This window comes from Pieris napi, chromosome 20 (genome assembly GCF_905475465.1).
Source record: "Pieris napi chromosome 20, ilPieNapi1.2, whole genome shotgun sequence".
In the NCBI taxonomy this organism is placed as follows: domain Eukaryota; kingdom Metazoa; phylum Arthropoda; class Insecta; order Lepidoptera; family Pieridae; genus Pieris; species Pieris napi.
The window spans coordinates 5,775,473-5,789,298 of NC_062253.1; the positions used below are offsets into that span (position 1 = coordinate 5,775,473).

The 13,826-nt window shown below is 32.1% G+C and overlaps 1 protein-coding gene across 1 annotated transcript in view; it reads left to right on the forward strand.

Annotated features, from left to right (window-relative positions):
* LOC125059681 (atrial natriuretic peptide-converting enzyme) overlaps positions 1-13,826 on the forward strand; it is a 105,153-nt gene that overhangs the window by 37,936 nt on the left and 53,391 nt on the right. The window contains exon 3 of the mRNA XM_047664213.1: positions 7,063-7,144. Within this exon, the coding sequence (XP_047520169.1) occupies positions 7,063-7,144 (82 nt within the window). The remainder of the gene's footprint in view (positions 1-7,062; positions 7,145-13,826) is intronic.

A 13,826-nucleotide genomic window follows, 5' to 3' on the forward strand; every position in this document is an offset into this window, starting at 1 on the left:
ACGCCGACAAAGCTCTCGCGAGTCCAGCAATGTAGCATTGTCCTTGTGCGGTGGTATCACTTAACATTAGGCGATACTCGCGTTTGCCCCCTGTTCTACGTAAAAAGCGGCGCTTATGCCTCTAGGCCCTAGAGTCTAGGCTAATACTGATATTAAGCTTCAATTAGCAGGTATGAAAATGAGATGTAATAGACATCGAACTATTTTGTCAAACCATATGTATCCCCTTATAAAGGTTTTGCCAGCTCAATATAAAGATCAGGCGATATGTGAGAATAGAGTGGTCTACACTCAACCCTTACGTGGCGATTGTGGTTTAAGTTCGAGCGATTGGATTTATATTGTAATTTAGTCTATTTAGTAAGTATGTATTTTATGAATAAATAAGTTTAATAATAAAACAATTTTTTACCGGATTGAAGTTATGTATATACATATTATTTATATAATTATTTTGCATAATTTTAAATTTAACCGATAACTTTACAGCGTGCGTGGTCACGGTGACTGAAGACAAAAGGTGTTGAATGTCAAAAAGTATCACAGCTGTAGAAAAAGTTGTATTATCTGTATTTGTTTCCCCGGAGTTGGTATCGGTATTGGTATCTTTAGGCGTCTTGTACCTGTTGTATCAGGAATTCCCTCAGAATTCACATGGTTATGTCAGGTATATACCTACTGTGGAGACTACTTGCTTATAAAGAAGAAATAACAAGCAGTGACTATCACCATTTCTTATATCTTACACTTTTGGCACGTTAATTCATTTTAAATCACTAGTTTCAAAACGCTATTACTATTTGCTTGTACCATAGAAAATAGAAATGTATGTATACTAGATAACACATTTCTATTAATCTTATGGATTTGGGACCAATACGGTGACCATGATTTATTTGAATTTAAACCGAATACGGTTTTGAGGGCTCACAGAATAATGAAAATGTGGTTACGTAATTTCCCAATGGATGAGGATTGATTTTTATATAGTGTATTAACACTATATAAAAATCCATTTTTATATAGTGTTAATACACTATATAAAATAACTAAATAATATTCGCACCCGAATATTAATTCGGGTTTTAATTTATCGCCACCTTATTTTTAGCCTTGAAATATACCCCCAAAAATTAATACGATATTAATTTCTAAAAACTACCAGAAATTTCGTGCAGTAGTTTTGGAGTTCGTGAAGAACTCGGTGGAAGACTTGTTTTTTTTATAATAGGTAGATATACAAGTTAGTAATATGTTAGACATATTGCATAGGCATTATCAAGCTCTTCAACCTTTCTCTGGAACTCAATCATAATATAACTCTCATAGTTAAGGCAGCGTTCGTATGAAACGTTTTCGTTCGAAAGCTTTTTCTCCGACTTACTTTGCATGTCCCACTTCTACAAAAACTCTTTTTGCTTAATATATTTTACTGACAAATAAATTGGTAAAAGAATTTTCAGAATCGGTTCAGTAGATCCGGAGATTGTACCCTACAAGCTTTGCCTTTTATAATATTAGTATAGATCTGATCCGATCTGACTTATAAAACTATTAATATATTATTAACAATAAATCGTTACATCTAAGCATACGTCCAATTCCTCCTCAGGTTTAACTTAAAATAGCTATAATTATGCTATTTTCATGTATATAGTTAAAGATTAACTATCAAATTATAGAAATATGCGACGATATAATCTTTGCGACGGCGAGGGCCGAAGTTGTTTTCTAAGAGGCAGGAGTCTGTTGCACAATGCTCAAATGACGTTGCGTCGACTAAATATTGTAAATAAATATTGTTTCTGTTATTTGAAAACTGGGGGAAATTCTAGAAGACAATTTCAAATGTTAGATGTTGTGTTATTAATACATTTATTTGTGTAACATCTTCATAGGGGGAAATAGTAGGCGTCATTTTTTATACAGGTTATGGAAGATTTAAATGAACCTAATTGTTTCGTAGGAGACACAGGACTTCAGATAAATTCCATTAACACCTCAAAGCTTTAAATTCCTGTTACAGAGTTAATTGTTTCGTTTTTATAAGAGTGGCTTAACAAAACTGTTTACCATAAGACTTTAAAAGCCGCTTATAAAGTCTGGGGAAAATTAAGAGTTTTACAGAAATAAATATGGAAAATTATTTGTTTTAATAACGCTGCTTTCGTATTAAATTTGAGGTTTTATATTTTTTTGAGAGTCCAGAACATTTCAATCTTTTCATAGAAAATTAATTTGTGTTTCGAAAGATCATTTCCCATTTTCTTCACATTAAAATACTTTGAACTTTCGAAATCTCTACAAAAAGATATTAATCACATTAAATTAGTAGGCAGTAATAAATAATATATCTAATTACAAAAAGCGGACAAGTTAGCGGCAAATTGAGAAATTAGAGCAAAAACTAAATTCATGGTTACCCGCTGACCCTCGTCAAGCGACATACGTCTCGAGTTTTGCATAATTCAATCATAAGTGAGAGTTGAATTTGAAAGAAATAAATATTGAAGTAAGTATAACGCCATAAATAACTAAATTAGATAACTGTCTCTGTTCGTCACAGCGTAAATACAATTTGACAGAAAGAGACTAATTCAAATAAAGGCCCTTCCTTGTTAGTCGGTTTAAAATTATTAAGGAGATTTTCATATTTATCATTTCAATAAAAAATGTGTGATTCTTTATATGCATTACATTTCCAAGGGCCTCATAGCCTAGCTGTCTTATTAGGTGTCCGTTAGGGGTATCGGGTTCGATTCCCGGTCGTAATGCAAATTTATTGCTGTAAATTGAAATTTATTCTCTGCCTTTGGTTGTACGGCACCGGGCGTGTGCTTAAACCGTAGATGGAGGGCACAGTCTAATATTTAAGGCATCAAACCTTAGAATAGAGACTGTGAGGTTTAGGATGTATGTAGCAATACGTCCTAGGCCGAGAGTGGAAATTACACGTGGTCTAGTAATTTAAGATCCTTTTTAACGAAGCACTTGCAAGCGAGAACAAGCTGAATCACGTGTTGTGTGCAAGAAATGAAACCCTCTTGTGAGTAAACACGATGACAATGTAATGGAAAATGTTTGCTGTATTCATTTCATAAAACAATCTGAACACTATTCAATTTTTAACAATGATAATAAAACCTTTTTTCAATAATAAAAATTACGTGACGCAGTACATGAGTGAGTATGTGTATACTCAAACTCAAAATATCTTTATTCAAGTTGGTAACCAAGTACACTTTTGAATCGTCAAGTTAAATTAATCGTAAATTTACATTTACGATTTATATATGTGTGTATGAATGGGAGTGTGAAACTATATGTTGCTGAGACCTACTCAATAACATCTTCAACTCTCGGTAAAGCTAAGGTTTCCTAGAAAAGCGGTGCCGTTAACTAACGGCCGTCTTTACTTTTTAACATAATGCAAAAAAATAATCATTTTCGCTCGTCTAAGTCACGTTTCCACTCATTGTATTAATTAAATATGGGCACCGCTACATGCGAAAACGTTGAACTAATGTTTATCACCGCTATTACGGCCGTCATGAAAATGACAGCACCGCTATTTGACGTTACTGTGATACTCAATGTTCTCTAGAAACCCTACCCCGATGTTATTTATAGACAACGTATGGGTAACATTACGTAAAATTGCGGCCGTTAGATAGCGGCACCGCTGTTATAGGAAACCTAAGCTTAAGATGTGTTCAGGATCCAGTCCGTAAGTATTTATTACCTTATTTAATGGTGTATTTTTGAATGAAAAACGCAACAAAAATCACTTAAGTTAGATTAGGTAACAAATACCAATTTGTCCGGAAGTTCAATTTATTTTTAACGAAGTAAATTTTTTACAATTAAGGCATCTTATAACTTTCATTCTGTTTCAGTCTTCATTTCACTTCGCTATGTGGAATGTAATTTAATTTTCCTATTTTACTAAATGTAGTTTTTAGTCTCTTAATTTTTTGCACCAATAATTTTCGCAATTCCTTGTCATATTTAACTAATTTTTACATTTGATTGCCAGATAAGAAGGCAATAAAGAAACGGTGTCTTTTATTACAATACACTAATTAACTAATTATAAAAATATTTTTACAAATAAATAATCATAATTAATAACGTCAAACATAGCACAAATATTTATAGAGGTGATAGTCATAAACAAGTCGATAATATATACAGTCTGAACTCTGTAACTCCCAAAAGCGATATACACAGCGAATATATCCTAGATTAAAAACGGAACAATTAAAGAAAAAAATAAAATTAGTATCGATTTATATACTAGCGAACCGTGGAATCGATTCCCGGTGGAAATCTTCCGTGGGAGATACGACCTTCAATTGTTTAAAAAGAAAGCATACTTCCCTCTCAAAAGCCGTCAATCCACCCACTTACGCCCAAACTTAATTATCAATCCAAAATCTCAGATTGAAAACAATCTGAGATCAGACCGTGACATCGATCTTCGATAAAATGCTCTTTGTCGTTCCATTTTACCGAGTTTATACTCATATTTGATAATCAATGTTAACCAAATAAAGTAAATAAAACCGTACAAATGACATTAAACATACATTTTTACACACACATAACAAACATTTTTTTTAATTATTTAAAAAATGGTGTAAGTTAAAATCTGTTATAATAAGTAACTGTTGAAATCGAGGTTTGGTCAACTGTCATTTTCATACAAAGGTCTATCCACAGACACCGATACGACTTCCCATGGATAGCTTGTATCGACAGATGGCTATTACAATCCGTGGATTGGTTATTGGCAAACTTGTTACAACATTTGGATTAAAATTAAAATCTCAGATGGTGGCTTATCGATTGAGATAGGTTATTGGGTTCGGGCGTCAAATGGAATGGGCCGCGATAACCTCTTTATGGGCTTCAGGAGAATCGTTTGCACTTATCCTATAAAAAATATTTAATTGAGTTTAATAAGTCTTTCACAGCTTAAATTACTCGTTACTTAATCAGGCATTAGTAGTTTATTAAGATAATCAATTATATATAATTGGATAAAAATTTATTGGCCAAGTAAAAGCCGTAATCTTTTGATTATATACAAATTATTTTCTAAAAGTCAAGACAATAATTAATTAATTTCCTTTAGAAACGAGAGGCTTATAATAAAATATGAAATTCGTGAAAGTTATTGGAACTTAAGCCGCTACTAACTGTTTCACAATACCTACGTAATTATAATTCAACAAAACTTTCCCTAACTTCACCAACAAATAGGGGCTTATAATATTATTTTCTGGCAATTCCGACATTACACGGTGTGTTTGTTATTTATTATATTTTTACCTGTGTTTTATATCTTCTTTTAAGTGACAATCGAACGCTTTATTCAATACAGGGGAGAAATAAATGCTGTAAATCCTTAAAAATGGTAAAAAAAATTATTTTCGTCCGTTCTCACACAGGGAGAACAGACAGTAAATGTAAATTTAAAAATATATTTTTTTCATATGTGTATGTCACCGTAAAATTGTAAACACCGTTAGATTGTAATATATCTCGCGAGATTGTAAACTGTCGAAAGATTGTGAACCTCAACGAACTACTTACAATTTAAGGTATTATTATTCGGTAGTTATATGAAATTGTTGGGAAGTAAAATTAATCTGTAATTGACCAAGGAAGTTTGAATGATAACTAAGTTAGTGTAGTACAATCTACCGAATACGTTAAATTGTAAGCAGTACTCTGAGGTTCACAATCTTTCGACAGTTTATAATCTCGCGAGTTAGATTACAATCTAACAGTGTTTACAATTTTACGTTAACATGTACATTGTGTAACCTAAATGAATACCTACTTATTTACTAAGTGTAAAACGTATATATATATTTCATATTTACAATCCAGTATATAGTATTTACAATTTTTTCAAATGAATAAATTATATATTTATTTAGTGTTCTGTGATAAAAACAAACAATGATAAAAATCCACGAAACTGACATATCTTACATCCAAAACAGCAATGTAATATATTGTATCCATGACTGTCAAAACTGGTTCGATTTTTGAATTATGTAACATAAAATTAAGAGTTTATTTTCGTTTTAATGTCGCCATTAAACATTCCAAATTAAACGACTTAAATTACTAAATTTATGTGTTTTTGGCATATCATATCCTTGCTCGATTTAATAAATGGTATATCCATATTATTGTATTCAACACTGTAGAATCGTAAATATATATAAAGGATCAGGTCGTAAAGTAGAAGGCACGTACGCCCCTGAGGCTCTATTGATTTATACGCACTTCGTGAAACGTTTGGTGTGACAGATTAACTGTTTATATAACTCTTTCAATGTAGCATTACATTTACATATCATAATCATATGTTACAAGGAGTATACTAGACTGTACTGTAGTGCAAAATTTCATTTATTTATGTAGCAATTGACAAAATAAAACTTCGTAAGGAAATCGTCGCGGTCGTCGGGAATAAAGTCTGGTACAGAACCAATAAAACAGTCACATATGTGACCATGCACTATTTGGATATATAATTTTAATTATAAAATAAAAAAATATTCTTTTTTATCCTGTAGTTTTGATCGTGTGTTGATCTTTCCCTATTATAATTAAGTATAAATACAGCCGGCGTCCACTGTTTGCTGAGGTCGCTAATCAGCAGTATCTTAATACTGCACAATCAAACGTCTAATGGAACCTTAGTTCCATTAGACGTTTGATTGTGCAAATTGTAAATTTACTTAGTTACGTAAATAAAATAATGTTAATAAGTAAATAATATGTATCTGCTTTGGCATATGCTGTAATAAATGCGCACCTCCACTATGTGGAACCAGATGCCCACTGAAGTTATTCCGAACCAATTCGACTTAGGTTCCTTCGTAAGAACAGCGTACAAATTCTTAAAAGGACGGCAACACACTCGCGAGGCCTTTGGTGTTGAGTGTCCATGAGCAACGGTATCACTGAAAATCAAGTGACCCTCCTGCCCGTTTGCCCATAGTAATGTAAAAGAAATACATATTTTTTTTATAATGGCAGATTGGCTCACCGTGACGTGGGCGCAGAGCGGGATGCAGTTACAACCGGATGTGCCAGATGGTGACGATCCGCTCAGGGGACGGTGAGTAATATATTTTAATAATAAATTCTATTTTTTTATATGAAGTTCAAGCTTCATTTCAAAATGATATAATCCTTTATCATGGAAATCAAAAATGAGGTTTGACTAGCTGTACGTAGAGGTGTTCTTGTCCCAACGTCAACGTTCGATAGTCAATGCTGGCCGTGGCAGAAGAAACATTAAGGTAGACGAAGAAGTATATTGCGTGATGATATAAGTAATAGTGAGATACGTGATCCGTGTAGGATAAAATAGGTCGTTATGACGGATACGAAAGAAAATGCTTATGTGGTTTTACTATGAAAATTAAATGAGAAGCGGCTTATGAGTAGGATATACAAGGAAACCGTGGATAGTGAAGTGGGGTAGAACTGGTCGTACACACCTGGATGAAATCCAGTAGGTACTAGAGAAAGGACAGGTCAAATACTCATAATAGACTAGCATGCATCGAGAATGTCATTAAAGTGGAAGATAGGTAGGTCAGGACTGTAGCAAGTGCAGTCCGTGGTCTCTTCCTACCCCTTCGGGAAAAAGGCGTGAGTGTTTTGATAGATGATGGGATGAGGGGATGTTTTGATGGGATCAAATAATATCCAAATTAATATCTCAAAGTCAACAATCCGCGAAAATAGAGGACACCGTGAGCCATTTCTGCCAAAACCCTCAATCTTTTAGTCGATACCAACTCCGGGGAAATAAATACAGATAACACAATTTTTTCTACAGATGTGATACTTTTTGACATTCAACACCTTTTGTCTTCAGTCACCGTGACCAAGCACGCGAAACGCCGGTTAAATTTAAAATTATGTAAAATAATTGTGAATTTAAAATAAAACATAACTTCAAATCTAATTATCTTTATCTTATAACACCATAATTATAAAAACGTTAAAACTTTATTTTAAAAATTTCTAATATTTCATGAATATTTTTGACTGCGTTAAAATAATTTCTAGAAAATATTGAAAGAACTTATATTGCAACTCATTCCGCGTTCCCCTGAGGTTCAAAATTGTGTCGGAATCTAGTCGGTATGCAATAAAATAAGAGGAGCAAGCAAATACGAACTATGAAACTAATAAAGGCAATGTTTGCTAACGACAGAGAGCTTCCGGGAACCGTCAATCGGGACAGATACTTTTAGACGTAACGCTTGCCACACGACATTTATTATACGATTTATAATGGCCGAAAAATATGCCAGTTTCATAAAATGTATTATATATTATACTGGTTGTTTTATTGATCATCCAATTTTGCAACAAAATTTGATTTATTGGAAACAAAATAAACTTATATTAATTAAAAAATTATTACATAAATCAAACAATTATAAATTATGCAGACATCATCTTCATTTAATTCTTATTCGAATATAATTATAAATATAATTACTTAGGATGTCATGTGGAACATGGTTTAATGGTTGTAGCTCCTTACAAACGTTGTGTAAAAAAAAAACATGGCGATTAAAAAGAGTGGTGGAGAGTTTATTGCCAGTTCTTCTCTTCCGTTCTACGCCCTTGATTTGAGAACTGGCACTAAATGTAAAATTAGAAGCATTAATATGTATTTCTTTACTGACAAGTCATAAGTGTACAATGTGTTACCTATATGATTAAATTATTTTTAAATTTTGAATATAGGAATATGGTTTCTTGCGTCTGCTAACTGTGGAGCGTCAATGTTTCAATTAGCTTATGACGTTTTACGTACAATAGTGTATATGTCACTGGCCTTAGTATATAAGTTAGTTTTTTAAAAATGTTCGACATCCTCGTGGACAGAAAAACTGTGTCCAGTTTGTCTTTCCACCACACCAACTTATTTTCTATTTAAAATCATGTATATATTATATAAATAAATAAATTACCTATAAAAGCAGGATTACAAAAACCTACGAAAATTTCATGACAGTTCCGAAGTTAGTCACAAGTTAAATAATTTGATATATAAATTGAACTAGGTAACACAAATACACTTTTACTATCGTGAACTTAATTTTTGCGCGTTGGATGATGAAATATTTTGTGTCGGACAGAATTAATTCAGTATAAATTTATTGTCTATTTTCATGAAATTGCTTATTTCTTTCTTTATACCTTAAGCTGAGTAATTTATATTCCTAGAACTGAACCGAGCTTTCATCGTACATTTTATTAGAGATTAAAAAATATTAGTTTAATAAGCAGTATTAAAATTCATAGAAAGCGGGCAGTGATCCGAGTAACGGTTTAATTATTATATTTCTTCGACAAATTTTAATAATGCGCTTCATTTTACAATAGATTATTGGTATTTGAAAAATAAATTCTAGTAAAATTTTTTTTATGTAAAATATACAACAATTGTAGTAGCATAATTTGAGTTGCTTTGGACGCTTTCCATAAAGGCATAAGATACATGTTTTTTTGTCGTATCGTCTTATGTAAAATGGCTCAGCAAAATTTCCTTCCTAAGGCATAGTTCCCTGTGTGTACAAGTCCGATGGGACAAGTTGTAAATTTGACTAAGATTAATCGTATAAGTAAAGACAAATGGACTGAACTAATTTCTGTTTTGAATTATTGAATCTTGCTGAAACCATTTACTTAATAACCATAGAATTATACGTATTTAAGAAAAAAAATTAAAGCTATAATTGAATGAATTTACCGTTATATGCAAATACCCAAACCAATTTGAATTTAGAACTATGTGAATTTGAAATATTACATTCAAAGCACCCTAGGAATAGTTGATTTTGATAGCCCAGAAATGTTAATCAGCTTACCAGAAAAACTACCGGGTTTTATATGAAACAACCGCCATCTAGTGGTCGTTATAAAATTTAACTAATTCATTAAACACCATTTATTAAAACCCTCATTACATAGTTAATACAATTTGATAGAACGAGACGAAATACGGCAGTATCTATCGCAATAGGTCCAATAAAAAGGTTAACATCTACGATAAATCATATAATGTTAAATTAGACTTAGTTTACACGCAACGGACTTTGGACTTCAAACTGTTTTTGTGAATTAATTTGTCATTTCGGAGCCCAGTACTTTGAATAAATTTGCATATATTTTACATATATTTTTTATTTTATTTATTCTCTCAAATATCACACATGTTAAAAGAGGACAATCAAACACTTATGAAATATGTAAGATATACACGTGTAAATATTATATGAGAACTAATAAAAATTCGTTTATGATAAATTACGAAACTCTTTCTCGAAAGTTCTCCATTCTACCATATTAAAGCATTTCCATAAAAACGTGTAAATTCTGTAATCTTTCGACCTTTAAGAAAAAGAAACCAACTGAATATTTAAACAGTCCACAAAGCCTTTCAAAAATCAATAAGGTTTTCATTTCTGTCCGGGTGCTTAATGATTCACTAAGTACCTCTTCTAAATATCGCCGACACGTTCTTATCACCACTTCATTATCTTTCCATTCCCGGAGATATTAAGAATTGCTTGAATGAAGTGTCTCCCGTTTAGTAATACTTAAAGCTGCTGAAATATTTATTATTATACTAAAATATTTTTTGTTTGTAAAGGGATAAATTGTGAAACCAACAGATGTCAAGGTATTTCTGGGTATTTTTGCAAAAAAAGAGCGTACCAATGCTAGAAAGGCCGACAACGCGCTCGCGAGCCTTCTGGCATTTTAAGTGTCCATTATAGAACAGGGGGCAAACGGGCAGCTCACCTGATGTTAAGTGATACCGCCGCCCATGGACACTCTCAATGCCATGTCCATGGGCGTCGGTATCACTATCAGATGAGCCTCCTGCCCGTTTGCCATTATTTATTTTTTAAAATCGTTTGTCGTTTAGTTTATGTAATTTTAATTGTTTTGTTTAATATTTGTAGTATATTGTGGTTCATTTACCAATGTATCAGTTTGCCGAGCGTTGGCAAGCTTTTATTAATAAAAAAAGTCACCGATTTTAAAAATTCATACGATACAATCGAAGCAACGAAAAATATTGGTAAAACAGGAAAAAATATTTTATTTTTAGAGTGTCATTCGGTTTATTTGGTTCAACGCGCTGTCTTGATATCGACTTCAGGCTCAACGGGTTCGATTTGAAAAATTCGATCTATGTTTGGCCCATTTACTGAGATATATTATATGTAGTGAAATAACACTGTTACAAGAGATAGATATTTACGTAAATTCGTTTAGTTTTACTTACAGTAAAACACCGAAACGTGTGTGTAAAAATAATTCACAATTACGATTTAAAACGAGAAATAAAAATTGTTTAATAACTCTTAGAAATTGCAATATAGGTTTGAAACATGTGGTTACATGGCACTCATAAATAAATAAACTACTTTAAATGAAAACTTACTATACATGATTTCTATACAATTAGCTTAGACGTGTGTTGGCCTAGTAGCTTCCGACTGTCATCCCTGAGGTCCTGGGTTCAGAAATTTCCTGGCGTATTAGAAAAAACAAATGATCACAAAATGGATATGCAAACCTGATTCCTAGAACTAAAAACTTGTATCACGGTGATTTAAAGTTTATAACCGACTAAACAAACTAGGCTAAAAAGCTTGGGTATATATTAGCCAAAGCATTTTATCAATTAAAATAAAGGAAAATGTATATCAAATTTCCTAAGATTGCCTTCCCCATATATCAAGATACTGTAATCCCATGGTATAAAGGTGACAGGAGTGATGTACTAGTCCACATGAGGCCGTAAGTATATTCGATAATCCTGGCGCTCTGGTGCCACCTGCGTTACTCGATACTAACGAGATTTTAATTATAGTTTATTTTTCATATAGAGCGCATACCAATTAATGTCTAAAAATTTCCAAGAATGTGCAACAACAACGGTGATTATAAAAATATGTTAAATAACTATCTATATCCATGAAAAACAATTAAAATTGAGTAGACGTTAAAGAATGTAATTATGAAATAACGAGTATAACGAATATTTATTAATATGATATTAACTTTCTTTTATGCTTTAGATGTATTGCTTGAAGCATATTGAACGTTTGATTAGGATTACATAAATTTTTCGACATGCTAAATGTGAATAAATGAAGATTAGACTATTGTATGGTAGGTTCGTACGTTGCACGTTTCTCTTTGAGTCAACGCGCTTCGCCTGATATTTTTTTTTTTTTTAAGACAATTCACACCAATTGACCTAGTCCCATGTTAAGCTGGTGAAGCTTGTGTTATGGGTACTAGGCAACGGATATACATACATATTATAGATAGATATACATATAAATACATATTTAAACACCCAAGACCTAAGAACAACACCAAATGCTCATCACATCGATGTTCGCCTCAGCCGGGGATCGAACCCGGGACCCATGGATTCGCAGTCAGGGGTACTAACCACTAGACCAATGAGTCGTCAATGATATGTATGCATTGTCTCTCCTATCACATACTGGTAAAAAGTTTGTAAGTAATAATCGATAATCAAAATGCCATATATAAAGAGAAATTAATGGCTAAAATAGTAAAAGATAAAGTTAAAGGAGGTCCTTTGTCGATTGTTTTAAGTCTGTCAAGAAATCTCAAACTAGAAGTAATTATAAAGTAAATGACAATAGTGATGATTTTATTACAGTTTTATCAATAACAGGTTCGTTTTTAAAATAAAGCGACATTTTTTAATTCCAAAGTGTAATGGTAGGCCACATAAGGGGTGATTAATTAGGGAAGTTTTATGTGGCCGCAGCCGTCATCGCACCAGTTACGGGATTAAATTTAATAATGATTTTGAATATTATTTCATAAAATATAACTTATAGTAGTTATGGAAATTTACATGTACTACGCACAGTTAAAACTGTATTCATACAAAGAAATAGTATCTCGAGTAATGATCCTTTTTAACATTTAATGAAAGTAATCATCAAAGTAATGTCATAATTGTACGAATGGAAAAGTTGAATACACAGAGGCCGGCCTGCAGTATATGTGATAAAAAAAACAATAAAAATACCTAAAGCTTGCAATTTTATAAACATAAATAATAGTCGTTGACAATAAGCGTTATATTTTAGTCAATTTACATACAACACAATGAGACAAACCTTTCTCAAGAATCACGCTATCGATTGATGAAAATGTAGTTATTGAGTGTCGTTTATACAGACACAGACGAGGTCATTAGACTTTATTAGTACTAAGGTGCTGTCTAATAGATTCTTAAATTCATTTGATACTGTTTGCCTGAGTTTGATATAATATTATAAAAAAATGTGTACTGACATGGCTTTTATTATTATAATTTAATGATTATTTTGAGTGTAAAGTTAAATAACTTTAAAAAAACATATATTAGATCCGAATCCATAAATATAGATAAAAGATCTATCGTAGTCATCGTTTTAGTGTCAAGTTCCCGTCATGATAGAAAATAGGATTAATAAATAGATTTGTTAGTGATATAAAGAAATTTAAAAAAGGGAATTCTAAAACTAGTTCAGTTCGGCAGTGGACCGTTGATACCAAAAAGTAAAGTAAATAAAAAGAGAAACTTCGTACGTTTCGCGATCGCGTCCGATTTTCTACCGAAAAAGTATTTCTAAAATTCTCATCTGATTTTTGCACTTAAGTTAGAAATTTTTGACATGATACATATTAAATAGTTTACAACCTTTCGTCTTATTAGCCCCGAA